The sequence below is a fragment of the Pteronotus mesoamericanus genome, unplaced genomic scaffold (assembly GCF_021234165.1).
Source record: "Pteronotus mesoamericanus isolate MK-2021 breed Mesoamerican mustached bat unplaced genomic scaffold, CSHL_Meso_final contig_20, whole genome shotgun sequence".
NCBI lineage: Eukaryota > Metazoa > Chordata > Mammalia > Chiroptera > Mormoopidae > Pteronotus > Pteronotus mesoamericanus.
The window spans coordinates 19,165,642-19,193,576 of record NW_026555085.1 but is presented as its reverse complement, the minus strand read 5'-3'; the positions used below and the strand labels follow the sequence as shown (position 1 = coordinate 19,193,576).

The 27,935-nt window shown below is 44.8% G+C and overlaps 1 protein-coding gene across 4 annotated transcripts; it reads right to left on the bottom strand.

Moving 5' to 3' along the window:
• Positions 1–158: 158 nt before the first annotated feature.
• On the bottom strand, positions 159–27,096 carry TFAP2B (transcription factor AP-2 beta). 4 transcript variants are annotated; one of them, XM_054568809.1, is made up of 8 exons: positions 27,016–27,096; positions 22,300–22,758; positions 17,460–17,520; positions 9,815–10,034; positions 8,029–8,147; positions 5,710–5,851; positions 2,486–2,745; positions 159–181 (listed from the first exon to the last, which is right to left on the bottom strand). In XM_054568809.1, exons 1-8 carry the CDS (start codon positions 27,094–27,096, stop codon positions 159–161), a joined length of 1,365 nt encoding a protein of 454 aa, XP_054424784.1. The 4 variants fall into 4 exon arrangements, with proteins under 4 accessions (XP_054424784.1, XP_054424785.1, XP_054424786.1 ...); XM_054568810.1 differs by lacking the exon at positions 159–181 and adding an exon at positions 16,511–16,525 and having other exon boundaries at positions 2,263–2,745; positions 27,016–27,063; XM_054568811.1 differs by lacking the exons at positions 159–181; positions 27,016–27,096 and adding exons at positions 16,511–16,525; positions 23,994–24,020 and having other exon boundaries at positions 2,263–2,745.
• Positions 27,097–27,935: the final 839 nt, after the last annotated feature.

Here is a 27,935-nt window from a genome sequence, read left to right as displayed (position 1 = left end):
AGCCCTTAAGATGAGACCGAGAGCCGCAAGGGCCTACGCGGCCCGCGGCCCCTGCAGCGGCTGATTCTATGTCCTCAACACGACTGGGCTCGAGTGGCCCCCACGCTCTCAGGACCTGCACAGTAAGAGCAAGGCGCGTCCATCGCGTCTCTCGCACGTCACACGCGTGGGGCGCGTTGCCCTGCAAGGAAAGGAGACGATCGTTTTCAGTGTGGTTTCTCCCGGCCTTTCGCAATCAGAATATATCTAATGCAAGCGGCCAGGCCCTCCGACTAAGGCGCAGGCTTCTGAGCTGGAGAGACAGAGTGTCTACATTCGCCATGAGGTCTAGTTCCCGACCTTTGTATTCCTTCAACTCTTCTAGGGCTGAGCCCCCCAAAGGAGCCGGCAGTAGATGGGCAGAGGTGTGACACTAACCTATGCTTGGGCCTTCCTGCTGACCTGAAACCAACTCCCTAACTCCCTCCCCTATAAAAATGTCAGAGCAAAAGGTCCCTAAACCCAGCTCTCCACCCTCCATTCCCCACCCCCGCCAAGGCCAAGACTCATCTGGGTGGCAGAACTGAAAGTCCCAGAGCGTCTTAACTGTAAATCCTGTGGAACAGATATCTGGATCTTTATCTTCAAGGGGTGTTGCAAAGTCCCTAACGTCTACTTTGTATAAAGAGGTGCCTGTATGGATACTAAATTTAGAGACCTAGCTCACCCACCCCTCCCCTGGGGATTTCCCACTGCTTTTGGGAGGGTGGGGACAATGGGTTCCAGATTTTATTTCATGATAAGGCTCAGATGAAGCCTGAGAAAGGAGCGGGGCTGCCAGAAGTCAGATATGAAATGCATGGAACTTTATCCACTGGGAATAGTCCCAGTGTATCTAAATGGTAAATTCAAAGCTGCAATGCTTCTTCTTTCACTTTGTATTATTTTACCATTATATGCCAAAATAAGTGCACGTCTGGTGTGGGGGGGGGAGGGTGAAATGCCTCATTCATATAGCATCTTGTAAGAAAGCAATTTTTGCTGAGACACAGAAGCTTGCCCCACCCGCCTCCCCATGACCACTCCCAAGGCTGCTCATTTCCCTGCCAAAACTGCCATCGCCTAAGAGCCCAAGGAAACAGAAACCATTTTAATGGCAAGGCAATACTGTTAAAATACTGAACCCCAAGAACCCTTATTCTTCCCTAAAATTCATTTTGCAGCTTACCCCATCCCCTAGAATTTTGTGTTGAGGTATCTGTTAGCAACTAGACTCAAAAGCTGCTTCAATCTCTTATTGGCCACTTTCTAAATTATTCCCTTTGAGCTTCTTTAAAGAAGTGCACCTGCAGAATGCTGACACACAGGCTTTGATTAAAAAGGGATCAGATTTTTTTTTTCTCTGTACCTTATAGTTTGTGTAGGAAGCCCCAGTCCTCTTTGAAGAAGCTCATAAACCATGCGGGCAAAGCTTTGGAAAACAGAAGAGAATTGAAATAGTACATACCCCTCCGAAGGAATTACATACTAATCAACGTATTCATTTTTTTTTTTACTATTATTCTTAAAATTGGTAGATGACACAAATATTATAACAAATGCAAGATTCTCTGTATGCCGATGCTGGCAAGGCTGGGAACTAGTAACATTCTGAAAGGAACTGATGATGAGTCTGATCAACTTATTGGTCCGGATTTTCCTCAGCTGCGGGAGCCTTTGCTTGGCTGCGGGCACCGAAAGCAGCAGCCACGGCCTGCATCTCCCGGGCCTCCTGCCCCGCCCGCCCTCGCCCTCCCTAAATATGCAAACAGCCGGGGGTTGGGGCGCGGGGAGCTGGGCACCGGTGAGTTTAAAACGCGGGCAAGGCGGGGAACCGAGGCGACTGAAACGTAACGCAAAAGGGCTAACCACACTCTCGTTCATCCCGGAAGACTCCCGTGACAGCGTGAGGAGGGGAGGGCAACGCAGGAAAGGGTGGCTGGAAGAGGGGTGAGGTGAGGGGAAAGGGCGGGGACTGCAAGACAGTTTCCTAAAAAAATATTAAAAATTAAAAAGTTCGTGCGTCTCAGTCAACCAGCTGTCAAAGCACTGACACCAACAGTTCTCCGATTTTCTTCCAATAAGTTAGCGTTTTCTCATGTTTAGTCTTATGTTTATTTTCCAAAGGGGAAAAAAATCATGGTTTTCTTTTATTATCAGTATTACTAAGCTCGAAAGAACCGAAGTGGAAAATCCGGACGGTTGTCTCCAAGTGTATCTTGAAATAGACACTGAGAACCGATATTGTTGCTCCGTTGTGCGCCTCAGTTTTTAAGTTACTTAGCTTTTTTTTGTTTTAATTTTGATTGTATGTGTATTCTACCTAATATAATTCTTCCAAAGCCAATCCAATATTTTAAAGCTAAAATTATTTTTTTCTGTTTTCCTTTTGTATTTAAAACATTTTTTTTCCTTTTTAAAATTTTTCATTTCCTGTGTTTCTCCTCCTTGTCGCCAGTTTTACTACCTGGGCCTTCCCCAGACGTGTGCCTGTTAGTGGTGGTGTTGTTCAAGAACATCTTGTCCATGCCTTTGAGCGCCTCGGTGAGATAGTTCTGCAGGGCCGTGAGCGCGGCGCAAATGGCCGGGGCGCCGAAGCCGTGTGTGATGAGGCTGAAGTGCGTGAGGCAGCTCTGGATCCCCGGCTCCAGGATGGGGCTGGGCCGGCTGTTGCCTATCGGCGTCCGGTCCTGCGCCAGCAGATCTGTAAATTCTTTACAAAGTTGCCTGCAGAGGGGTAGGACAGGAACAGGGGGGGGAAAAATCACCCTTAGTGTCTTTGTCGCTGACATTAGAAAGGAGAGGCTCACACAAGCCCAGAGGCGCCCGCTCACTGTCGAGCCGAGGAGGGAAGCTAATGCGAGCGATTCCACTCTGTCTCCTCTACCGGCGCTCGCCCTTCTAAAGCAGCTGGGGATGGAAGGAAAGCAGGCGGGGGGCGAGGGTGGGGGTGGGGGTGGGGGCGGGGGGGGGGGGGCGGAGATAATGCACCCTTCGCACCCCAGGGTCTAGCCTCCCCCCACCCACCAACACACACACACACACACACCTTCCAGTCTTTTTTCCTTCATTTCAGAACCGTATAACTCTGCTTTGGGAAATCCGCTAGGCTTTGGCGATTGATTTTGAATATTCAGTAATTTTTTGCTCTAACCTGTCAATTCTTTTAAAAGCCCTTTCTCCTCCTCTCTCTTGCCTCTCTTGGTGATCAGGCTCAAAGAGCCTTGAAAGATTTAGGCCCCTTAGCCACAACCCTGTCCCTGGCACAGAAGCAGATTGCAGGAGCCTTGCATGGCCCAGGGCAAGCAACTGTTTATGGCAGTAGAGAATGCTGATTCCATTCAAAGCAAAAAATCTGTTTACCTGCAGTATTTGGGAAGGGAAGCATTCCCCTCCCCCCCTCTTTTTCTTTCAAGTGTAGGTGACTGAAAATCTTTGTACAAGAGAATTGTTGTCAATATAAAAGGATTCCTACATTGTTTAAATAAAACCTAAAGGTAGATGGTTAAGACACTGGGGAGGGTAGGTTTTTATTTGTTTAAGGTTTTTTTATTTCCTCAAGGCACCTACCATTTACAGGAATCTCCCAGCCTTAGAAATCCTGTGGGCCTAACTATGGATTGAGTTTATTTGAGAAAGTTTTAATATAAGAGGTGGTCTGGAGAATTTTAGCCCTGAAGGTGCAATGGCTTCACACTGCTGGCAGTCAGAGGCATGGCATCCCAAAGGCCACAGCCTTCCGCTGATGGCCAGGCTCATCCCATCAGCCTGCCTCTGTCAGTGGTGAGTGATGAGAAAAGAGAAACTACAGAAGACCAGTCCCAGGCCCCAATGGGATAACCTGACACCTGATGACATCTGGCCTGGGCAACAGGTAACAGGGGCAGGCATCTGGAGGACCAATGTGAGTGACCTTCAGGCATCCTTTCCCAGGAGATTACCACCAGGAAGAGGAATGGTTAACTTAAAGAATACCTCCTCCCCTCCTCCCCCCCCAGGTGCAGCACTGAAAGGTTTTTGGTTTTAAGGCTGGTGGGTAGAGAACACTAACAAGCATCTTCCCTCTACCCTCTTTCTCCTGGTGTCTCCATTCAGAATGCACACATATAGTTTCACATCCAGGAAGAAACCGGTAACAGTTGTGACCTGAAGAGGGTGCTTCATAAGTCAGAGGTACCTCAGGATCACCCATGGGGTTCAAATGTACACATCCAGGCCTTCACCTCCACTGATTCCAATTCAGGAGGCTTGGGTCTAGGTTCACAAATAAATATCTTGAAAAAACTCCCCAGGTGACTCTGATACTCATCCCAGGTTAAGAAGTGCTGGCCTAAGAGAAGCCACAAGGCTTCAAGGGTGAAAGCTACAAGCATTCCTTAGGGAAATGACAGTCATTTGTGGAATTCTGTCATCTAATTTATACAGTTTGGTTTTATTTTCCCCCCAAAGTACCTTTACCTTTTTATAAAGCACCAACTGGTCCACCACCACCAGACACCAGGGCGGGGAGCAGGAAGGTAATTTACCGACAAAGATCTATTATATTGCTAGTGTTACATCAGAGGAAAACCTTGTAAAAACAGGATGGGTGCCAGGTTTTGATCGTTGGAAGAGATGGTTAAAGTCTTTCCTTAAGTTTGTACTCATTACCAAAGTGCCAAAAAGGAAATTCTGAACTGGAGAGAACAAATGCTTGGAGTCAAACATTTTAAATCTTCAAAGCCTAAACCAGGGTCTGTAAGCAATTAAAGTTCTGGGACATTAATATTTTTTGACCCTGCGGAAAGGGGCAATCAAATTCCAATCACGTCTCAAAAACATCTGGACAAATTTGAGCAAATGATTTTTCAGCCTTCCATATATTTCTTTAAATTACGCTGTCAACGGAACAAACCGCGTCCTCCAGCACTAAATAAATGAGCGCCGCTGTTTGGGCCGCGCCTGCGAGAGAAACGTGCGGGCGCACGCAGCGCCGCCCACTGCAGGCCTTCGCCGGCCATAAAACACCAACAATATGACACGGAAGCCAAAGACAGGAGTAAATCAAATAAATAGAAAACCCACTGTAAAAGTTCAAATGAGCTCTAGACCTAAATTTAGCCAGAGATTTACTATTTTCCCCTCTGGAGTTGTAGTAAATTTTATATCTGTGGAAGATGCCAAACTGCAACGTTGGAAAGAGAGTAATTAGAGCTGCGGGTAGAGATGGGCACACGTGGGTGACAGAAAGACACTCAAGCGAGCACACGTGGCTGTGTGGTTGTGTCGCGGAGAGGTGAAACCCAGGCAGAAATACGCATGGAGCTATCCATGGAAGAATTGGAACAAGGACCCACGTGGAAAAGATCTTCCTGACATCCCCAGAGTTGGAGAAGAGAACTCTAAAAAGCCTGAATTCATATTCCTAAAGCCACCCTCCTCCCGAAACTTGGAAAAGGTAGACAGGGACAAACCCACAGCCCACAATCAACTGGCCGCAGGGGGATGGGAGGGTGAATGAAGTTCGGGGGAGGCCAGTGGGCTGAGCAGGGAAAGCTTCCTAGCCAGCAATAAATAGGCTGCCAATCAATGCTACTTCTACCGCTGAGCACTTTCTGTGCCCAAAAAAGGAGGTCTGCACTGCCCTGTCCTCCGCCTCCTCCCAAGCCAGGTGAGTCAGCTGGGTAGAAGTCAGGGATTTGCGACACTCACTTGGTGGCCAGCAGCATATTCTTTCGCGAGTGTAGGTCACTGGGGTCCGTGTGCTGCCGGTTCAAATACTCAGAAACAGCTTTGGCGGGAAACTCTGTTTCGCAGATGTACCCAAAATCCCGAGCTAAGTGAACGGCTTCTCCTAAAAAAAAAAAAAAAAAAAAAAAAAAAAAGTACAATAAAAAGCAGCAGAGGTAATAATGAGCACTCAGTCCCTCAACATCCCAGGGCAGGAAAGGTTCCCTGGTCAATTCTTATTATTTACAGAAGAGACCAGCTGTTGGGGGGCAAAAGCAAAGTTGTGACAGATGCCTGAAATAAAAATGATTCTCAGGCTATAATTGAAGTTGATAGAAGAAATTTTGCTCCTGCTTCTCTTCCCAGACTTTCCCAGATCCTCCGTTCAGCCAAGTCCTAGTTAGACATTTCCTGGAGAGTTGCAGGTCTCCCACACCCCATGCTTTGTCACGGGTAACTGGACTGATATATTCAGAGGCCACCTTACAATTGCACCTAGACACTGGGCTCTATATTCAAGTCAGATACCACTCTTCTTAGTAGTATCTGTTATACCATTTTAAATAAATGTAAAAGTCTCCCTATCTTTTTTATCTTCCTATAATTGTATTAGGGGAAATCTCTTAGTAATAACTAATATATTCAAACATAGTTTGTATGTGTAGATGTCCACATACATAAAAGAACATGTGCAAAATGTATATGGAATGAGTATTTCTATCCAGCAATGAAATATTTATTTCTCCTTGTCTGTTACCAGCTAGTTACTTTTCAGGTTTCTTCTCTTCAGAGATCCCTGTCATCATCCTCCTACTTAAGGACTTTCTACTGCACAAAGGTGACAGGGAATTGATAGGAAACTTAGATATCTGAGAGATTCCTCAGCTTATGTGGAAGCCTCTCTTATATAAGGCATTATTACCCTTTAAAGCACAGCCTCGGGGATTCCAGGGAAGATCCCTGGAACATGAAACATGAAAAAGAAATATGTTGAATTATCCCGTAGCTACATTATTTTTAAGGATCATATCTCACTTTAAATCATCATTATGGTAGTAACAACAAAAGATTTCAGACATGTGCTTAAAGAGATTCATAAAACTAAAAACTGCCAACCAAATATTGGAATTTCAGTTTCCTCCCTTCTCCATCCAAATCCCTGTCTTGGGCTGAGATTACTTTGACTGCTTTTCAAAATGGGGATTGTGATATTACCAGTTCCCTGAAGGGTAAAGTGTAAAACCCCCAGGCTCAGAGTCAACTACTAATAAGTGTGGTCTGGATATTTGGTGACTGTTGCCCCTGGAGATTAAGTCTAGGCCAGGCAACTTTGCCTTAAAGCTGGCAAAACACAGTGCCTATAAATGTGATGACTCTATGGTTGCTGCTTAAATAATCTGCAATCTCCTCCTCCAAAAACCAACTCCTCAGAAGAATGGCATAATATCACACACATGAAAATAGAAGAAAATAACCTACATGTTAGACGCTTGAAAAAATGCTACAACTTCCCCCATTAGGACCATCTGGCTATATTTCCTATCCTTTCCCCATACCACAAATTCAAGTAGATCCTCTTGTTCTAGACTGTGCAGAAGGTCCTCTTTCTTACATACCATAAATATCACCCACAACCTCAAAGTGACGAGTAAATCGTAATGTGTTTGTTTTCATTATGTCCCTCTAATTCACAACTGATGACTCTACATTGAAGATCATACATGACTCCCTCCATGTTTCTGTACCTCCTGCCCAATCTTGTAGGCATCATGGGCCTTACTAAGTTGTATTTCAATAACAGTAAGTCCCAATTAATCAATCAGCAGGATATAGGGCTCTGGGAGTGACATGAGTTTTAAAAGAACCATTAGGGATTATGAATATAATGTTTCATAGACAATGTGTTTTCTACTACTAATTCAGAGGTAAAATGTGGGAAGGAGAAGGGGTATAGAATAGATTGCTATTTACACAGTTACTTTTGTGAGAGTTCAGAGTGTATTTCAGACCCTCTGTCCTGCACCTGGCTGCAGAGGTGACCCCTGCGCTGGCTTGGAGGCTGCACCTGAATACTCTTCACAGCACAGGGACCTTCACACACTCCCTTGGCCTCTCTACAATTGCTGGCCTTCCTCTAAGTAAAAAGGCCTTTGAACTTCTCTCAAACAGTCGCTTGACATCCACTCACTAGGGCACAACAATTGCAGTGATTTCCAGTTAATCATGAAATGTGTAAAATGTCAGTCTTCAGCTGACAGTTAAGCTCAGCTACTTCGTGAAATGGCCACACGTCTTGCTTACCTTCCACCAGGGAGGTGAGTAACGTGACATTTGCTGCTTTGCGCCTGCCCGCGGGTAAATTCAAACCGATTTTTTCTAGCCTTTCTCGCAAAGATCTCCCCCCATTTTTCGATTTGGCTCTGAAATTGCAAGAATTAACATTCTGATTAACCTCGGAGTGTTCCTGAAACAAAGTTTAGACTTAGCAATCTAAAGCCCAGTGGAGCTTGAAGAGGTTTTAACTTGAGGTTAGCACATTTCCTTCCCCCCACCCCACCTTCCTTTTGGTTATTTGCTGATAGTTTGCTGAGGTTTGCTTAATTTCTGCAATACAGAGCATTAAAAAATTGAGTGTTTTCTTTTTTTATCTCATGAGAAAAATGATAGCAGATGGGAATAATTATGGCATAGGTTGTGGGTCTAGAGAAGGTAGAAGTTACACATGCACACACACAAGCTCTTTCCTTGTCATGGAGCCAGTTAGGTGAGCAGAAACTGGCCGAGCACAACCATACAGAAAAGAGGAAAGAACTGGGTCGTTCAGAGATGAGAAGGCACTAGCTGAAACAGGTGGGCTTTGCGAGGACGGGGGCAAGAGTCGCTATAAAATGGAGTTGGGTTAAAAGAGAAAGGAAAACTGAAACATGAAACTAATGATGATGGTAATCATAACAGTAAAACTAACACTTTCGCAAGTTTAGTTATGTGATAAGCACTTTATATTATCTCACTTAATCTCATAGCAAGTTTTATACACACATGCTCAAGGCCTGGGGGTGATTGAAAGAAACTTCCACACTCTGGAGCTCCAAGGACTCACTTGAAAACTGAACCAAAGTAGAGCACAACTGGATTCAAAGTGCGAAAAGCCTGTGGATCACACCCTTACTTCCTCCCAAGGCTCTCCCTGTATGTGCTAAGGTCGGGGCAAAAATACAAGAAGAGGAGCAGTTACTTCGACCCCTCTTGCTATACTGTTCACAGAGCCACTTTCAGGATAGAAAGGGACTTTCAATACCTGAAACTGGCTACCTAGAAAAGTCCGTCTCATACAGTATCACCTTCATATCAGGGACATTACCAAAGGCGTCAAGCTTTGGCAGGGACTTTTGGGAAGGCTTTAAATCCTAAAAGTCATCTCTTCCTCCATTTTCCACAAGTAGTCAATGGATCATCTTCCTCCAATATTGGGGAGCATCTTAATAGTCCTAAGGAATAACTATTAATATTTCTAAAGTGGTATCACTGTTATTTTTGGTGATACTATTACTGAAGAAACAAGGTCACAAGTCTAAAACAGTGTTTTCCAAACTGTGGGGTACAGTGCATTGGTGGGTTATGACCAACTTAGCCGCCAACTACAATTTAATCAAAACAGAGAGATTAATCAGAGTACACCGGAACAGGTTACTCCGTGAAACTTGGGCTTTAGATAAGTGTGTCTAGCTTCTAGGTGACAAAGTAGAAAATGCCCTGGAAGTGTTCTGGGGATAGGAGAAAGCCCGACGGGACGCCCGGCCGAGGGATAGAGGAAGGGGAAGGGGCAAGTTCCCACTGCCGCAGCGCCGGGAGGGGCGGAGGGGCGGAGGGGCGGAGGGGCGGAGGAGCACGTGCGCGGCGCCGGCCTGCAGCGCCGGGGTCTGAGACCGCTGGCTGCACGCTAGGCCCCAGCGAGCGGCAGCCGCTACTCTCCTCACGCTCCGCGCTTCGGCCGCCCGGTTGCTAGGCAACCGCGTCCAGCTTCCCGTCGGTTTCTGCGTGAGTCCTCTCATACCACCCCATAAAAACTAGTTTGGGGGAGTTTTACCTTCTGAGGACGCCGCCGAGGAGAGACGCATTGAGGCATTCGGGGGGCGAAAGCCGTCTTTGAACTTCCCCCACAGTTACTTTGTACTTTGAAGTTGAACTGAGCAGAGACAAACGGCCGGGGACTGAGCAAAACACCTCGCCGGTGTTGACGGACATGCCTCCCAGGAAGCCATCTTTATTCATCATCAGGGAAGTCACAGATTTGGGAGGAACCGGAACTAGAAAGAAAAAAAAAATGCCATAAAGGTGACCGGGTTTCAATTCTGGTGACCGGTTGATAGAATGTGTCGGTGTGTGAACAGGGACGAGGCCACAGGACCGGCGCTAAGTGGAAAGCTGGAGGAGGAAATGTTTGTTCCAGTGGTGCTTTGGTGCGTTCAGAGCACTGTGTACAAATGGAAAAGCCATCACTCCTCTGGAAATTTACCCCATGTGTGTAGACACGAGTGTTGTTTCCCACAGCCCTGCTCGAACCACAAATAAATAAAACATGCAACCCAGAGTTTAGATTGTGCTATCAAACCAGGCAAATCCTACTCCATCACATGCTTGGCTGTGTGGCCTTAGACATCTCACTGAACATCTCTGAAGGTGATTATCGCTATGAATGATAGAAAATGGTCTTTATGGGAACCCCTCCCTATTTTCCCTTTGGAGAGAATCATCGGTGAAGTGGATCAGGTGGGTAGGCCCATCAGATTCTGTGCCCAAGAACAGCCAAGTAATGCAGTTAAGAGTGGATGCTGGACCCCAAAGAGCTGCTCCTTCCTCTAAAGTGGATCCCATTCTTTCCTACGTCATCACAACAGATTCATTTAGAAATGAACCCAAATGCTCCTCTCCAGTGAAAGCAATTCTGCAGTGACATGAATCTTGTTTACAAATTAACATAAAACAAAGCGCCGGCTGGTGATTGTTTGGAGCAGTTATGATTTACAACAGGTGCCCTGATCAATCAACCAATCACTCTAATTCATATGAGCTGCGGTCTTGCCTTGCCCCAGTTGTTTCATTTCGGCAAGTAATTGATAACAAACCGTATTCAAGGTATGTTTTATGCATAAGTTAATAAGAGCTGACAGCTGGTTGCCACTGCTACCCAGGCGCACTCAGTCTCTCCAGCCTGTGTTTCTGTTTGTTTCAGTGTCATCTGTACCTCAGGAAGAGGTGGAGCTCAGGAGAGCCAGAAGGCTGGGAATGAGGAACAATGAATGGTCAACCTTCCAGTTCCCAGGGGACTCTTGCCCCCTTGGACTTCTACACTGCTCGAGCCTGTTTTCTTTGTGCAGGCTCTAGAAGCCACTGGGCAGGTGACTTTTCCTCCTGACTTTTCCTACACCTTAGCTTCTTCCATTGGGTCATGAAGCCTCCAAATATTGAAACAGTATTTGTTGATCACCAGACCAGGGAATTTCTTGAAACACATCTGGCATGAAAAGGAGGCTTCCGTTCCCCCTTTTTAATAAAGACTCCATCTCACCCTACAATCCTGGTAGTGTAAAGAGATGCTCTTTCTGGCATCTGGAGCCTAGAACGGTATATGTCAAAAAAGTTGTATAATTTCTTTGCATAGAACAAACTAACCAACACAGTATTTTTGTAACAGCTTCTTCTCTACCACAGATTCCAGACCTCCACCAATGTTTGGAGACTTCTAAAAGCCAGTTAGTCCCCAAATCTTTTAGATACTATTAATTGCATTCAGCATTTTACAAAGACCTTGTGGAAAAGGGCTTTCCTAGGACAGTAGGTGTGCAGACTGAAGCATTCCCTTTTGCTGCTGCTTCTTAGCAGATATTTTCAGATTTCTGGCTCTGTCCATGGAGTCCAAGACCTTATTCCACAGCAGATAAGTGATATTAGGTAACCATGTATTTTGTGCACTGACATGGTGGTGGTGGTGAGTTACATACGGCTTTCTTCTCACTCATTCCATTTATCATGCTCTCATCAGTGAAGTTGCTCCCCATATGAGAGTGAACCAATGAAAACTGAAGTGTGAATATTAATTAAATTTGAGTAAACTATGGAGTTAAATTCACTTAATAGACAGCGATTGGGGTGGGAACATCTATCATTTAATTCTTTTTAACAGCATCCATATCTGCTTAATCTATCTCCTTCTTCACAGCAGTTCTGATATCCATAGTTCAGATTCACATTTGAGCACTATAAACAATTTATGATCATAGGAACTGACATTAAATAGCATTGGAAAACTTTTCTTCAAAATATAGATAGCCCTTTGTATTTTCAACATGGTATGAACTATAGGAATAAAGTGTATAAAAGTCTCATATTTGAATTCAGCAACATTTTTCTACTTAAATACTACTTAGAACACTTTAACAGAAAAAAACAAACAAAAACACTAAGCTAAAAGCAGTCAATTTAGTTCCTAGTTCCCAGATAACTAAATATCTCCTGAGGATTGGAACTTTACCTGCTTCTCAAAGTTGCAGATGCCAAATCTCTTAAAAAAGCCAGGCCTTTAGAGACACTTTATAACCTGCCCTCTAATTTCACTATTGCTAATTGCCTGATTTACCTGACAAGAGCTATTTCCTCTGGGGAATGTATATTGCTCCCTTCTGTGGTCTGTACCTTCCTTTCTGCATATACATTATCACCTAAATATCACCAACCCAGTCAGCTTCTGTCAACATACTGCTGCCTGGGGGTGGGAGGGAGTTTTTTGGGTTTTTGTTTCTTTTTCATTCATAGACAACTATTTGAACGGACATGCTTCAGATATTTCCATTTTTAAATGTAAGCACCAATCATATTCCAATCCCCTATTTTTTTTATCTTCAGGTTATAAGCCTCTTTTCCACCCTGACCTTAGCACTGGTCCCCTGGGCTAGGGCCTAACACATTCCTTGTCCCAACTTTCCTTTAAGTCCATAGCACTGTTACCATCTACCTTCCCCTCCACTCTCAGATCTGTTTAGCTCAGCTGATTAACCCTATATTTTATTCTTGGTGTTTTCCCTTCTGCTTTCCTCCAGTTTATCAATAAACCCAGAAAGCAACAGGGCCTGGTTGATTTGTTAGTAATTATGACCATACTGTTCCTGCTCACGGAACCCAGAGATGACTAAGATAGGTTTAAAGCGACAGCAGGAAATGGTAAGGAAATGGAGCATAGCAAAACTCAGCATGAAGCTTTCAGTTCTTTACATGTTTACAATTTTCTGTGCATACATTAAAACTGTTTTCTCCCCCCCTCTTCAGTTCTAAGTTGGATAGCATGGCTAACTTCTGGATGCAATGCCCTCAAAATTTGCACTCCTCTTGCATTTTCCCTTGCATTTTTGGGGGAGAGAAGAAAAAGGTTTAAAAACTGATCAATATTTCATTACAGTGACTAGAGTTTTATTTAAAAAAGAGAAGAAAAACTGATTAGATAAAATATAATTTACTAATGGAGTATATAGAGCCGAAGTATTAACAGGCCAGCTCTTAATTTGTATTCTTTAGACTTAAGTATGAAATTGTAGCTTTGAGATCTTTGTGTTTGTCTGGAAGCAGACCCTCTGTGAATATGATCTGCTGGTGGGAGAAAAGAGAAGAAATAGATCCAAGGGTTACGTCCTTCTAAAAGGTACACAGACTTAAGTCTATAAACTACACCAAAAAGCCTCCAAGAGGTTGAATATTGCTTGAAATAATATAGCTTGAAATTACAGAGAGAAAGAGAGAGGGGGGGGGAGAGAGAGAGAGAGAGAGAGAGAGAGAGAGAGAGAGAGAGAGAGAGAGAATGAGAATGAATAGCTATAAGTACTGAAATCCTGGAAAGAAAAATAAAAGGATTCCCACAAAGAAAGTTGGAACATAAAAAAGCTACAAACATCCAGTGTTGGCAACCTTTAGGGGTAAAGTCTTAGAGGCTGGAAATTGAGGTTAGTCCCATCACTTACTTGCCATGTGGGACCTTGGGAAAGTCATTTTTCTACCCTGCCTCAGTTTCCACACTGGTGGTGGTGGTGGGGGGGGGGTAGTGAAGAAGAGTATATAACCTTTCTAGCTTTGAAATTCTATGAACTCTGATTACTCCCTGGGTGGCTGGAATGTATCTCAGAGTTCTTACTGAAATGCTTATTGGATCTAAGTCAGCTCTGGAAAGCCAAACTTCTTCCTCTGAGAGGAAACTCATATCCTTTCCGAGGCACTGACAGACTCTCAATACTTTTTACCTTTTAAGTCATAAGGAAGAATCCCAACAGAACTCACTGTAATTCAAATTGGCAATTTTTTTATTCTCCCCCCACCCAAAAGAAAATCCACACCAATTAACGTGTGTATGTGGGGAAGGGGCCAGAAATAACAGGGGAAAATTGGGAGAGGACAGAGGTTGAACTGAGTCTAACCAAACAGGATATCCCTAAGACCAATGAAAATGCCCCCCAGTCACAACATTTGAAACTTGGACTCCAGCCACGCTAGCCTTTCCAAGAAATCCCAGGGGGTTTTGTTTTGTTTTCTTTTTGTTTTTTTCTGCCTAAGGTGTCAAACCGATTACATATTGGCCTCTGATGGCACCAAAAACTTTTTCATAAAGTCTAGGTGAGCCTCTTATTTTAAAGTTAGATTGTAGGGTGTTGGCAGTGATCGCGATATTAGCTAGGCACCATCCTGCCTCCCCCAACCCCCGCAACAGCCCAGATTCCCAATCTTAACGGAACTGAGAGTTAAGAATGATTTTTTAATGTCTCGTTGGATTTTTAGACTGCTAATGTACCGAATCCTTCTCATTATTACTTTATTGATTGCTCATTGACCAGCCCCCTTCAAATCGTATTAACCACCCTCTGCCGGTTTAGATTAGGAGAGTTTAAAAAGCACCTTTCATTATTCCCCCCAGTCCTGCCATGGAGTTGAGACTCTGAGATTTGGCAGCTTAATGGGAGCTCTAATGGGGCAGCTAAGAGGAGAGGGGCCACGGTCCCTGCCGATTGCATTAATAGCTCAAAGGGGGCCAATACAGAAAATTAGCCGTAAACGAGCTCTGGAGATCCTCAAATGAAAGAGCCATTTATCACGCTGGCTACCTTCACTCCACTCGTTTGCTCTCTCTACTGGGAACAACTCATTTCCTCTTAACTAAATTACTTCAGAAATGTCAGCTAAGCCCAGATAGCAAACATAACAAGAGACCTAGCCTATAATCCATGGTGTGATATCAACACAGGTGAAAGATTGGACTGGTTAAATTTTAGAAGGGGGTGCTTCCATAATGAGAGAGAGAGAACGAGAGCAAGCAAGTAAGAGAGATCCTTTATGCCTAAATTTCTAAATTTTCTGGTTTCATAAGTGCAAGCAGAGACACCAGAACCTGGGCCAGTTGGGGAACTTTTATCAACAAGGTCGAATTTCTAAAACCTCTTTAAAAGCCCACTGGAAAATAAATTAAGCAATTCAGCCCCCTGCTAGCTGCTGAAATTTAGAAAATATCGTTCAGAAAACTTTTTTATCTTCTCTTTTATGAAATTAATCTTTTGAAAATATCCCTCATAAAGGTGGAGGGAGGAGCAAAGACAGGAGACCAGAGAGCAGGGAAGGAGCTAATGAATCCATAACATTATTTTAAGTGGTTCATAGTGACTTAGAAAAATAAATCAACCACCTATTCCCATTTTGCCCATGGCTCTCTAAAGATAAAAATAAGATATTAGGATCTTTTCTTCATGTAATAAAGCAAATACCTAAAATATTAAATAATGGAGTTGACCTAACACTTCATATTTATGCCATACCCCATAAATCAATAAAGCGACAGGGGTGCCACTTAGATGTTTTAAGCAGCACATTAAAAAAACTTTGGGGGTCATAATGCACTTTTCAAAACAAAACCAGTAACCTAAGTCAATATTTTCCTTTTCTTATTCCTGAGCATACCCTTATACATAAATATGCACATTCTGCTGACAAACACATGCAAGCCCTGAAAGGAAAGCATCACACACCCAATAATATTTTCATCTCCCTTTGGTTAGGCAAACTAAGTTCCGAATATTTTTATTGGCCTGGCTATTTATAACATTTCTGATTGGTCATCAGTTGGGCATGCCCACTGCCAGCTCAAATGCTATTTCTAGGATATGGACCCCTGAGCTAAGAAGTTCTAGCTTTTCATGAAAATGGAGGGGGAACTAAAGCAAAAGAAGAAACAACAACAGCCAATGGAGAATTGTGTCCCAGCCCTACCCCACCATTCCCTCATCAACTAGCAATTACTCAAAAGAAGAGACCCAAGAGGACATGGGGAAAGTGAGTTGTCAGCGCAGTTGCTAATCTAAGCACCAAGACACCCAAGCAAACCCAAAAACTGGCATTAAAAACTGAAATGATACTATCTAAAGAAGAGAGGAAGAGATGTTTGAAGCAACACTTAGCTTTGCCTCAAACCTTACTATTCTTCAGATATTACATTCCAAAGATGAATGTCATCATTTTAAGTCCAGCTTCTACTTCCCACCTCTCACCTCTCAGAGATACGTTTCTCTGTCTTTGTAAAAGGTGAAAATTTAGAATACCTCACCCTTTCTGGAATCCTTACTTCACAACCCTCCTACTACACCATCTTGACTCCATATTATTTTCCAAGACATTTCTTCTTTTCATTGTTTTTGTGAAAGTCATGTGGCTCCAATGAATTATAAATGACTGAAGCTAGGGATTGTTGACACCAAACATAAGGACAGGTCTCCTCCAGCATGGATAAGAAAGGGTTACTGTAGTTAAAACTGTATCTCCAAACACCAGTTCTTGCGATAATTAAAGATTGTTCTGTTTACAAATTCAAGCTCCTAAATTTGTGGCATGTGAGTGACATTTGGGCTTTTCGACAGCCACACTAATCGCCAGGCATTCTCTCAGTGACTGTCAGAGAAGGGGGGGGAGAAATTAAGCAGCTGCAATACGCCCGAAATGAGTTATTGTAATTACATTTAATTAGTTTAATTAGTTAATTATTTTGCTTACAGCTGTACAAGAGACTGCAAACATTTGTTAATATCACATGCCCTTTAACAGTATGGGGTGATTCCACAGTCACACTAAATCATGAACGCATATGTAGGAAGATTTAGAAATGTGCATAGGCTGTCTCAGCTTCTCAGGATGCGCATATTTAGCAACACATTTGGCACAATTAAAAAAAAAAGAAACAACTCATGAAACACAGAGTATTGGGAACAAAATTACCACCAAAAAATCAAATACAAAAACAAGGAGAGAAGGAACTGTCTCAATGACATAGGGTTTAGTTCAGCAAACTCCAGTTATCAATGAAATAATTATAGTACATTTTGAAAGCAGTGCTTCCCAGCTAGTTCCATACAAGCTGGTAATTCAGTTATTTAAGATAGTATCTAGAACTGCTGCCAAATGTACCATCAGAAAAACAGCAATAGTTTCTGTCCCTGTCTGTCTCATCCGGGTTTCTACCTGTGGTTTTCCCTCCTCCCTCCCCATTTCCTTCTTCCCAACATACCCGTTCAGCCAGACAGCTGCTGTTCTGTAATTGTGAACAAACATTTGTATCTTATAAAATAATGAATTCCCCCCAAAGTGAAAACTCATCATATAGACATGAATGCACAGGAAAACTTTGTTTACTTTTGGAGGGGAATAATCCATACCTTTTTTTATGACAGACTGGTCCAATAGATTCATACCGCTGTTATTGGCATCTTCAACTGACTGTGAATATAAAAACATCACTATTCAAATTGACTGGATATTAAAGAATCACACACATAAATCATGTCATTCCAAACTGGAGTTTCTGTTATTTCCATTTATATTAATTCACAAAGGGAGGTTTTATTATTATCATTATTATCTCCAAATCGACACAGAGATGAAATTCACCCAAATTATTCATTCTTCCAATGGAAGAAGAGGAAAAAGGAAACTGTGAGAGACATCTGGGATGTAATATTGGTTTAGTTATTATATTAAACAGATATTACATAGACATATAAACTTTTATATTATTTGCTCTTATGAATTATGAAAATTTGGCAACAGCTGAAAAATTTTCACCAATATTAAGAGCAATTTCAGTTTCCTATTCTATCCCAGTGTATCTTAACTCCAGAGTCATTTTACAAATACATAATAGTTTACATTATGGGATTTTAATTAAAGTCTGAGCAACTTGGAATGGAATGCAAACAGCAACACATAGGAACACGTTTGCAAGGCGCCAGGACCACACACCCACTGAAGTTCATACACATCCCTGTGCACTAAGAACTTCTTGCTGTACAACAGTCCCTCAGAGGAACCTGCACAATTTGCTCCCCCTCCCAACCCTGCTGCGGCTGCTTCCCAGCAAGGAGCACACCTGTTAGGAAGGCAGTAACTATAGACACAGACACATACAGGGGCCCGGATGCTCCCAGTCAGCACCTAAGTAATGGCAAAGAGCATTCATCTTCTATACCAGTTTCATCCCTCCCAAGGAAAGTTTCCACCCTGAGTGCTGGCAGCACTTCTGAAGGGAAAGAGCTGTTGGAATGAGTCTCCTACTGTCTGGCTGTGCATACCAGGGCCTCCCAAGACAGTGAATACCCTTCCCTACACCCGAATGGAAATAAAGGATGGTTCTTCCCAAAATATACAGCTGCTTTCCCTGACCCACAGAAATCTAAATTTGGACCAATTTGTCGCCCACTCTACAGCGAAGTAAAAAGCAAAGGGATTGAGAATGAGGTGGCGTTTTCACAGCACCTCCCACCCAATCATGCTGCATCCCCAGACAAGGTGCGTTCCTCGCAAGGAACTGTCTCCCCCAAACAAGCAGCATATTAGAAACGAGATGATCTAATCATGGAAGGTGCATGTTCATTGGTTTCTTTTGGTTTTTAATGGTCACTCTTCTTTCCTCAGAAACGTGAGGAAAATTGCTATTCTCAGTAAGAATCATGTTCCATGTTGAGACATGCCATGTAAATCTTAAACAGTGAAAAGCCTTTTAAAAAATGACTTCATGTAACTTGTTAGAAACTCCTCAGGAGACCCCACCACGCACACACACACGATTCACAACTCTCTCTGCTCACATGCCTGCACTGGCAACATGTCCACGCAGGACAGAAACATTCGCCAGTGTCTGTGGGAGGTCAGACCCCCGATCTCACCGGCTTGGACCAGTGCGCCCCCACACCTCACGCTCACGTCCATACGTAAATATATATACACGCCTCATCAGCGACGTGGGGTAGTTGTGGTAGTTAATGAGAAGGCTCTTGTCTGATTTTCTATCTAATTACGGCCGCCTGCTGGGTTTTTGTACAGGATATTCACGCAGCATGCTGGCGCTTAATCGTCACGGGGAGGATCGTAAAGATTTAATTAGGACTGCATGCGGAAGCGCAGAAAAACAACTCAGACTCGTAATTACTAGACTTCTTTAGTTAAAAGTGATACCAGGGGTTGCTTTAAGACACTAGGGTGTGTTTGAGTGTGTGTGTATATATATATGCGTGTGTGTGCGCGTGTCCGTGCGCGCGAGCGTGCGAGCGCGCGCGCGTTGGGAGGTTTGACTTAACACCCTTATGCTGTTTTCACTCATGGGTGGTAGAGGTGATGAGAGGTTAGAGAGCAAAGATACGAAGAAGAAAAGAAGTGCTCCTGGTAGCTAAACAAACTCCAAACTAGGTGTCATCTCAGTCCCTCTTTCTTTCTCATTCTGTTTTTCTGAGTTTTTGACACTGTCCTCTCTCTCTCTCTCTCTCTCTCTCTCTCTCTCTCTCTCCCTCTCTCTCTCACACACACACACACACACACACACACATGGGTGAAATGTAGCATACCCAGAATCCAACCAGTGATTTGCTAGTTTAATAGCCCCTGTGAGTAAATTGAAATAGAAATTGACAGGGTTTTTATAGTTTCATTTAAAAAATATTAGTAGCATTTGGTTAATTAGCTCTCCTTCTCTCATGGCTGGGGCGGTGGCTATGCGTTTGTGTTTGTTGTCACACAACAGCACCCCCCACCCCCGCCCCGCCGCCCCCAGGTGAGTACTCAACGTTGTGAGGCCCACCGCCAGACAGCACCTTTGGGATCAGTGTGGTCGGCGGCTGGGGTGGGGGTAGAGGGGATCTGGAACACACACTAGGCCCTGAGATCGAACAAGTGACTAAGGTCCAGGCTCAGGCACTCTGGTCGCTTTTAAAAACCCAGCGCAGCCAACCCATTCCGCAGCTGCAGGGAACGATGAAACCCCGACCGGTTATTGTAACTTTAGCCCCAGAGCTCCGGATCTTGAAGTCCGAAGTGGAACCTCTGTATTCGGAGTCTGGTCCTACGTATATCTTCTCTCCCCTGTCTTTCTTTGTCACCTGGCCTGTGTCAAGTCAAGCACACTTCGGGGAGATCGTCAGTGTCTGGGAAAGGCGAGAGCTTGTCTACTCCTCGACCCTTTGCACCGGGCCTTCCCACTTCACCGGAAGACCGGCTGAGGTGCTTCTAGGAAATGAACGGGGCAGAGATGTGGTGGGGAGGGGAGCTGTCGAGGCCTAGGCTTGCAACCTCTCCTTTCGGCTCTCTTCACCTCTGCAGTAGGTGTTCGCGGCCAGCAACAACACAAATCGGCCTGACAAGCCTCTTTGACAGGGACATTCTCTCAAATGCACAGACCTGGCCCTGTTTTTCTCATGCCTTTCGCATTTGGCCAAATACTCAAAACTCCTCACAATTTATATTTACACACACACACACTTATGTGTATACACACACGTTTTAAATCCAAAATCAAATAAATCCGTTTCCTTTTTATAGGGAATTCCTATGTTGGGTCACCTGAGCCCCCTGGGCCAGAGGGTGGGGGTGACAGCCAGTGTTAACATTGCCAACAGCAACGGTGATGAACTGATCCACTTTCATTATCTAGCACTTTGAACCTTACTCAGGAAGGTTAATTTAAAAACTCCCCCGCCCCCCCACACATATTACCCCAATGCATTGAAAAATCCACAACTATTAAATATTTCCTTTCTCCTATGATATTCTGAAATGAGCAATATCTTTAGACAGGGATAGCCAAGCTCAGTTAAATCAACAAAACTATCATTCTTATTACTGTAAGTAAATTCAGCCACAAATCAGGTGATATCATCATTTTTGGAAATAATAACTGAATTTCCTTTAAAACAATAAACCATTGCAGACTATGCACAGACAGCATTTGATGCTGCCACCACATTTTAACTGTTCAAAATACATTTTCTCATCAAAATAGAGAAGAACTTGTGTACCATTTTCCCTTTCCTATTTTGTTTTCCTTTGCTTCAGATGTATGTCTAAAATGATGCATAATGTATACAACTATGCCAATGAGACCAAAGTGTCAATTAAATACCTTTCAACCATATTTATCTTTTCTGGAGACTATTTAAACTAAGGAGCAAAAGGAGACCTGCTCAGAATCACCCAGACAGGTTTTTAGAAATCATTTCTTTGATGTTTCTTTGTTTAGTTTAATCAACTATTCTCAACCAAATCAGGCTCCATTGTGTAGGTTGCAGATGGGATAGTGGGTGGGTAGGGGGGGAGTGTTTTGAGCCTTTTGTTTTAAGAAATAAACACGTGATGCCTTTCAATTGGGATGGCGGCAATAAGGAAAGGAGATTATTAATGGAAGGGGGGATACTGAACAGGGATGTGGAGAATATTGCTCCATGGTTGTTTAATAGACCAAAAGGTGAAAAGAATCTCTAAAGTGGTAGTTGTCCCCATGGACTCCCAGACAGAATTATGGCTTTCTGGGCCCCTCCCCACAAATATTCCATTTCTCGGGTGATGACTCTGGAACTCCGTTATCTTGGAAAGGGGCTCTGCAGCTTATGGGGCATTCAGAGTAGTACCTGAGTTGGACAAACACAGCACATGTTTTTATTCCAGTGTGCACTGTCATGCTTAACAAAGTCTTTGCAAAACCAGGAGGAACCTCTGGAGCCTACAGAGGACCCTGTGCCTCTCTGCAGCAGCCCCAGCCCTTAAGCAGCTGGGTCATCACTTGCCAAGTCATCTGGCCAGGCCCACTATGGGACGTGTTTGGGAGGAGGGGTTCGGTACATTGGGGAGGGTACCCAGCTTGCTCACACAAAGCGAAAGAGAATAGGAAGGAGCTGGTAGCTAAGATAACACAAAACCATCTACACTTAATTCTGATGATTCTGAATTACCAAACCACACACATATACTTTTCTCCTTCATGATTTCATTTCTAATGGCTCCACCTTTCATAACTGGACCTCCAGAAATCTCCACCATAGAGCCATACACGTACATACACACACAAATTGTTGTATATATGTGTCCAGAAAGTCCTGTTCTAAAGATGGAAACCACCTCCTGCAAAGGAGACAGAGCTGCCCCAGCCTCGCTGCTCCTCCCTCCCAGAGCATTCGCTATTTATTTACTGTCTTTTTGGTTGGTTTGTTTGTTTGTTTGTTTGCTGGTGGTTACCTGGACGTCTTCCATTCCTGGATGGCCGAGGCCGTGCAGCGAGAGGCTGTCACCCATGCCTGCGTCCAGGCCGTGATGAGCCGAATGCAGCAGCACGTCCGGCCTGCGGACCGAGTGGTAGTCCCTTCGGGGGTCGAGGCCGGAGAGCTGGGGCAAGGCAGCCCGAGGCTGGGGCAGGAGAGAGCCGGCTTCGGAACCCACTTCTTGCCTCTGCCGTTGGCCCCAGGGATGCTGCTGGGGTTGGTGCAGTGGGTTCAGGGAGTAGGGGTCGTTGACGTGGGAGTAGGGGTCCTGGCTCTGGTGGTAGGGGAGCGGCTGGTAGGGGGGCGGGAAGTAGGGCGGCTGGAAGTCTGACGACGGTGTGTGGGACAGTGGCGGGGCGCTCGAGTAAGGTCCTTGGGACACCGAGCCCAGCTGGGAGAGCCGCGAGCTGTGGCTCGGGACGCCATCGTGCCGGTCCTGGGAGCAGAGAGAAGGAGAGAGGGAGAGAAGGAGAGAGAGACAGAGCGAGAGAGAGAGCGAGAGAGAGCGAGAGAGAGCGAGAGAGAGAGAAAAAGAGAGAGAGAGAGAAAGAGAAAAAAAAAATACAAGCGACAAATGGAGAAGCCCGGCTCCTGTAAGTTCTTCCCGAACAGGGAAGCGAGAATCTGAAACTTACACTGCCAAGTTGACTCAGAGGGCAAATGATTTTTAGCAATTCCAAACGCAAGGCTTTGGGGAGGAAAATGGGGAGAATCACCCACATAACCGACATCTGAGCCTTCAGTGAAGAGTGCAAAGCCAGCAAAAAGGGAGAAGGGGAAATAACTATGGAGGGAGATTCTAAATTCTTTAATTAAAAATTTAGTGATCTTATATATAGTATTTGTTCTTCTGAGTGTTTTAACCAATTTTTTATAACTCTTCCAGAGTTCCAAAGCATAACACATAAAACTTTAGACTATTTGCTGTGCTGCTCCTCCAGCTCAACATCCACTTCTGCCTTCACCGGAAACCCAGTGGGCTACCCAGGAGCTCCCTACACAACCCAATAATTCCAGGAGCTCCCAGGAATCTGCCTGATCTGAGCCCCCAGTCACCCCTCCCTCCGCAAGAGGAATTAATTTAAGTAGTGTTTGATTGAAATGGATCTCATTTGAAATCATCTCCTAAGCCCATGTTAAGTTGAATTGTGGTTTTAAGGAGTTATTTCTAAGGTTGCTTTTCTATATCTAATGGGATTATACTCCAGAGTGTGTTAATGAAGGACCTGAGGTTGGAAGGGGTTGAAAAAGCCTAGACAACTTAATGTTGGTCCTATCTGGAGTGGTAAACCAAGTGAAAAAAATGAGGGGTGAGTGTGTGAGGGATGTTTAAGTTTCTCCCTCTTCTCTGTGGAAATGCCAAGGTAAAGTCTCCATGGTTCTTTTTGGAGAAATAGACACCTGAATTTCCAAACTGCAATGGCAAATAAAAAGTTTTCTGTTTGGCCTCCCCCCTCCCCAGCTGACTCAAGGAGCTCAGACGGAGAACACACAATGCAGAGAAAAGCAGCTGCAGCCTCGTCCAATTATGGTGCTAAATTACCAAGCCAAAGGCGCTCAGAGGAAGACAGAGACGGAGAGAGTGAGACACGCACACAGAGACGGAGAGACAGAGAGAGACAGTGAGAGGAGGGAGCATGCAATTCTGGTACAACGTGAATCCAAACTCACCATGGATGAATAGGTGTGGACTAACATCTGGAAAAAAAAGCCTGGTTACTGCTCAAAATCAAACAATGATTTTTAAAAAATCAAGGAGTCCAGCAGGGAAACGAGCTGGACACAGAAGCGGAGCTCGAGGTGTTTCCAGGACAAGCCATCAAAAAAAAAAAGTTCCCCCCGCCAACCCCCAAACAAGATTGGCGCTGCCTGTCACACAGACGGAGCTGTTCATCGGTCCCTTGCTGTATTTTTGGCCTTTTTTTCTTCTGCCGTTCTTCGGGGCTCCAGAAGCAGTCCTCTTCCACCCGAAGCTGGGCTCAGACTGCTCCGGCGCCCCTTCCTCCCTCCGCTTGCCTACACCGCCTCATAATAATTGATATTCATGACTATTAATATTACACGAGTACTTTAAAGGGAGAATGGAGGACAAATGGAGCGTGAAGCAGCAGCGAGCGCAGAGCTCCCCTACTATTGTAAATGACGTTCATTCAGTGGAGAATTACTAGATGTAATCAGACGAGGGGGCTGGCAAAGGCAGACTGGGGAAAAAGTTTAGCAGGAAAGAGGCAGAACTTCAATTAACTGAGCTGGGGACACGCGTAAAGCAGCCTCTGCTTCCTTGGACAGGGCAGTGAGGGAGAGCATCGCTGGGGGCTTGTATAAAACGTGTTCCCAGAGAGGGACTTTCCTAATGGGAAGAATTGATCGCCCTAGGTGCTTTGTGTGCAGATTAAAAGAACAAAATAAAAAGGCGTTGCCTCATCATTTGGAGGCAAGAGAAAAGTAAACCGGTGGACCCCAACTCCGTTGTTGTTTACAGTGACGTTTACAGACCTTCGCTGAATATTAGCAAATATGCTTATTTGTTAAAGGACAGAGGCAAGATGGGGGATTTTCATCCCCTGTGCAGCCTTCTCTTTAATGCTCACATAGTCTGTGATTTTTACCTCAATTTAAAATATATGCAATAAATCTTCAGGTACACTAAACTTATCCTTTCCAGGCAAAGCCAGGGGCAACAGAAAACCTTTTCGGATATTTCAGGAACCCGTTCAACTGGCTTGACTGCCATTTCTGTTAAAGTTCAACCTTCCTCCCGACTTAAATAGGCTCCTTCCACCAGCCTGCTGGTGTTCCTATATTTTTGAGCAAAAAATTTAGGCAGCTGGAAATACCTGCACTACTCTGTCTCTCTTTCTCTGTCTCTCTCCCTCCCCCTTTATTTCCTACCCCTCTTCCACTCCACCCCTTCCTTTTCCTCTCGCCCTCCCTTCTTTCTTCTCTCCCTCCCTCCTTTCTCATGTAGGCAGTTTACTTTTCATAATCAAAGAACGAGTTATATCCTGCTTACTTTTTAGGACTCGCTGATACCTCTCCATGTACGCCCTAAGCTGTTTACACCGTGGCATCATCCCCGCCAGCGTTTTGCCCACTTCGGCCGCTCACTTTTTTTTTTTTTAAACACTAGCTCTAGCGTCTTTGACTTTGCCGTCATCCCGCCTGTTAAAGAAAAGGAGGCCGAACCGAAACAAACACCACAAGGCGGAGGCGCGGCTTTTCATTACAGTCAATACCTAACCACAAAGAGGAAAGAAAGGAAAACTCCAAGCATCATTCGCAGGAAGACCCATCTCTCTCTCCCTCCCTCTCTCTTTTTCTCTCTTAATCTCTCTCTCTCTCTCCCTCCCTCCCGAAAATTAGAAGTCAGGGCATGGCAGAGCTGGGGGAACACTGGGCGCTGCTGCTGCCTGCGGGGCGCGGCGGGCGAGCCCACCCGTCCGGCAGGACTGGGCTAGCGGCGTCGGTCGGAGGTCGCTACCGCTTCTGTGCGCGGCCTGTGCCCAGGATCCGCGGGGCGGCTCGCGGCCGCGCTTCCGCGAGTTATCCCGCAGCGACGGCCTCGTTTCCCCCGCTGGTTGTGGGAACCTCTGCGCGTCCCACCACGACCGCTTCATCCTGCCAAGCCCTGCCCTCGCCCGTCGTCCGGGACGTTTCCCATTCTCCCTCCAACTCTCCCGTTTTGCAGTCTGCACGGGTCAGTCTCCAGCCCCGACCTTTCACTTCCCTAACTCCTCTCCGCCTTTCTCCAGGCTTTTCTTCCCTCCCTCGACGTCTCCTCGGAGCCTTCGCTTCCCTTCTTCCCCTTGCACCTAATTTGGGGCCTCTGGGTCCAGCGGCTGGGGAGTGAGGCTCCGCAAGCCGCCAGCGGCCGTTCCTTCTCATCGCGCCGCGCGCCGCGCGCCCCGCACCGCCGCCCGCCCGGCCGGGAGCCGCCCCGCCGCGGCACTGCTCGGCGCTGGAGACGCAGGGAGCATCGCGGGCGCCGATCGGCCGCTCCAACTGCAGGCGCCCCGGGTTGAGGGCAACTTCCCCAGACGGAAGGAGTTACACTAGAGAATCGTGTGCACTGAACAGGAGCAGCACATTTCGTTAAAAATGCCCAAACACGGGGTAGTTTGGACGCTCTGACCCTCCATGAAGTAAAACCCAAGAAAAGAGAAAAAAAAATGTGACTACTCCTTGGCTTGTGTTCTACCGACACCCATCTAGCTATCTCCTTCCTTCTAATTTTCCGTCCTCTACTTGGATCCGTTTGTTATCGATTTCAGAAATTTTATTGAAAATAAAAATTAAAAGCCCGAGTCTGTTACCAATGAGGCTTGAAAACCTAATTCTCTCCCACACTCAAAACGAGGAGAGCCTCTGCCTTTAACAGTCTCTGTTTTCTCTGCCCACCTTCCCCACCGGAGCCTATGGGGGGGGGGGGGTTCGAGGAAGAGAGAGGAAAAAATAAAAGAAAAAAAAGAGAGAGAAATCTTCTAAGTTAAAGTAGTCAGCCTGCCACCTTAAAGTCCTTTCTTCAGAACAGCAAAGTCTCGCCAAACCAGCTTTTCTAAAAGTTAGAGAAAGCTGAAAAAACCGACCGGAAATCTGCGAGTAAATAGCTTAAAAATATGTATCAGTTGGGGTGTCAAGAAGCTCAAATTCTCTATCTGCAAAACTCTAAGATGCATCTGGGGTGTCGGCTCACCTCATAGATATCTTCGTACTTGACATTCTCCACGAGCTTCCAGAGCATGATGGCAGCCTGGTCTCTAGGAGGTGAGTGCATTCATGTGAGGAGCAGATGTCTGGCTTCTCAGGACTCTGCTGTCTGTAATGATCCATCTATAATTGGAAATGGGGGATACACACCAAATCCGACGCTCCTCTCCCATCGCAACTTATATCTGTTGTCTCAAACAATAGGCTGGAGAAGTAAGCCTCAGCAGAGAGAAAAACATTATTACACACGCAGGAGTTAGTTAGATGCAACCCACAGACATATATATTATAAAAATCATAAACACATATTTACACCCAGAGACCCACATTTAGCTATATAAGCACCCCTGGGTCACACAGTCTACAGACTCTAAACATGCATTTAAAGGAGAGATGGTTGTTCCGTGTGATTAATATGAATATACACATTTAAAAACCTCTATATTGAAAATGATGAATCATTGTAGCCATTAACTAAAGTCTTTAAAATTCATAATGAGAAACCAGGGGGCCAACACTCTCCCATTTTCTATCTAGATTTTAAAAGGGAGACCATTACTGAGATTTTAAAACACAAACTCCTATTCATGTGTGTTCAGCAGGAGGGTATTTTGAGAGCTGGATTTGGGGATTTTAAGGGTGATCTCTCTGTGCTGATGGTTACCCAACTTTTTCTTTTCAACTGTACCTCTGTCACTATAGAACAAAAAGCCAGCTCATTTCTAATATTTTCTGGTCATTTTGTTCAACACATTTGGTAACTTAAATACTGTATGAACACCCCGGTCTATACTGTTTGTCATTTTAGGGGCTGTTTGTATGTATTTTCAAAACGTTTCACGTGCTCTTTTTTCCTTGGTTGGAGTCTCCATTTTATGAAGTTTTATTTCTTTCCTCTTTTTATCA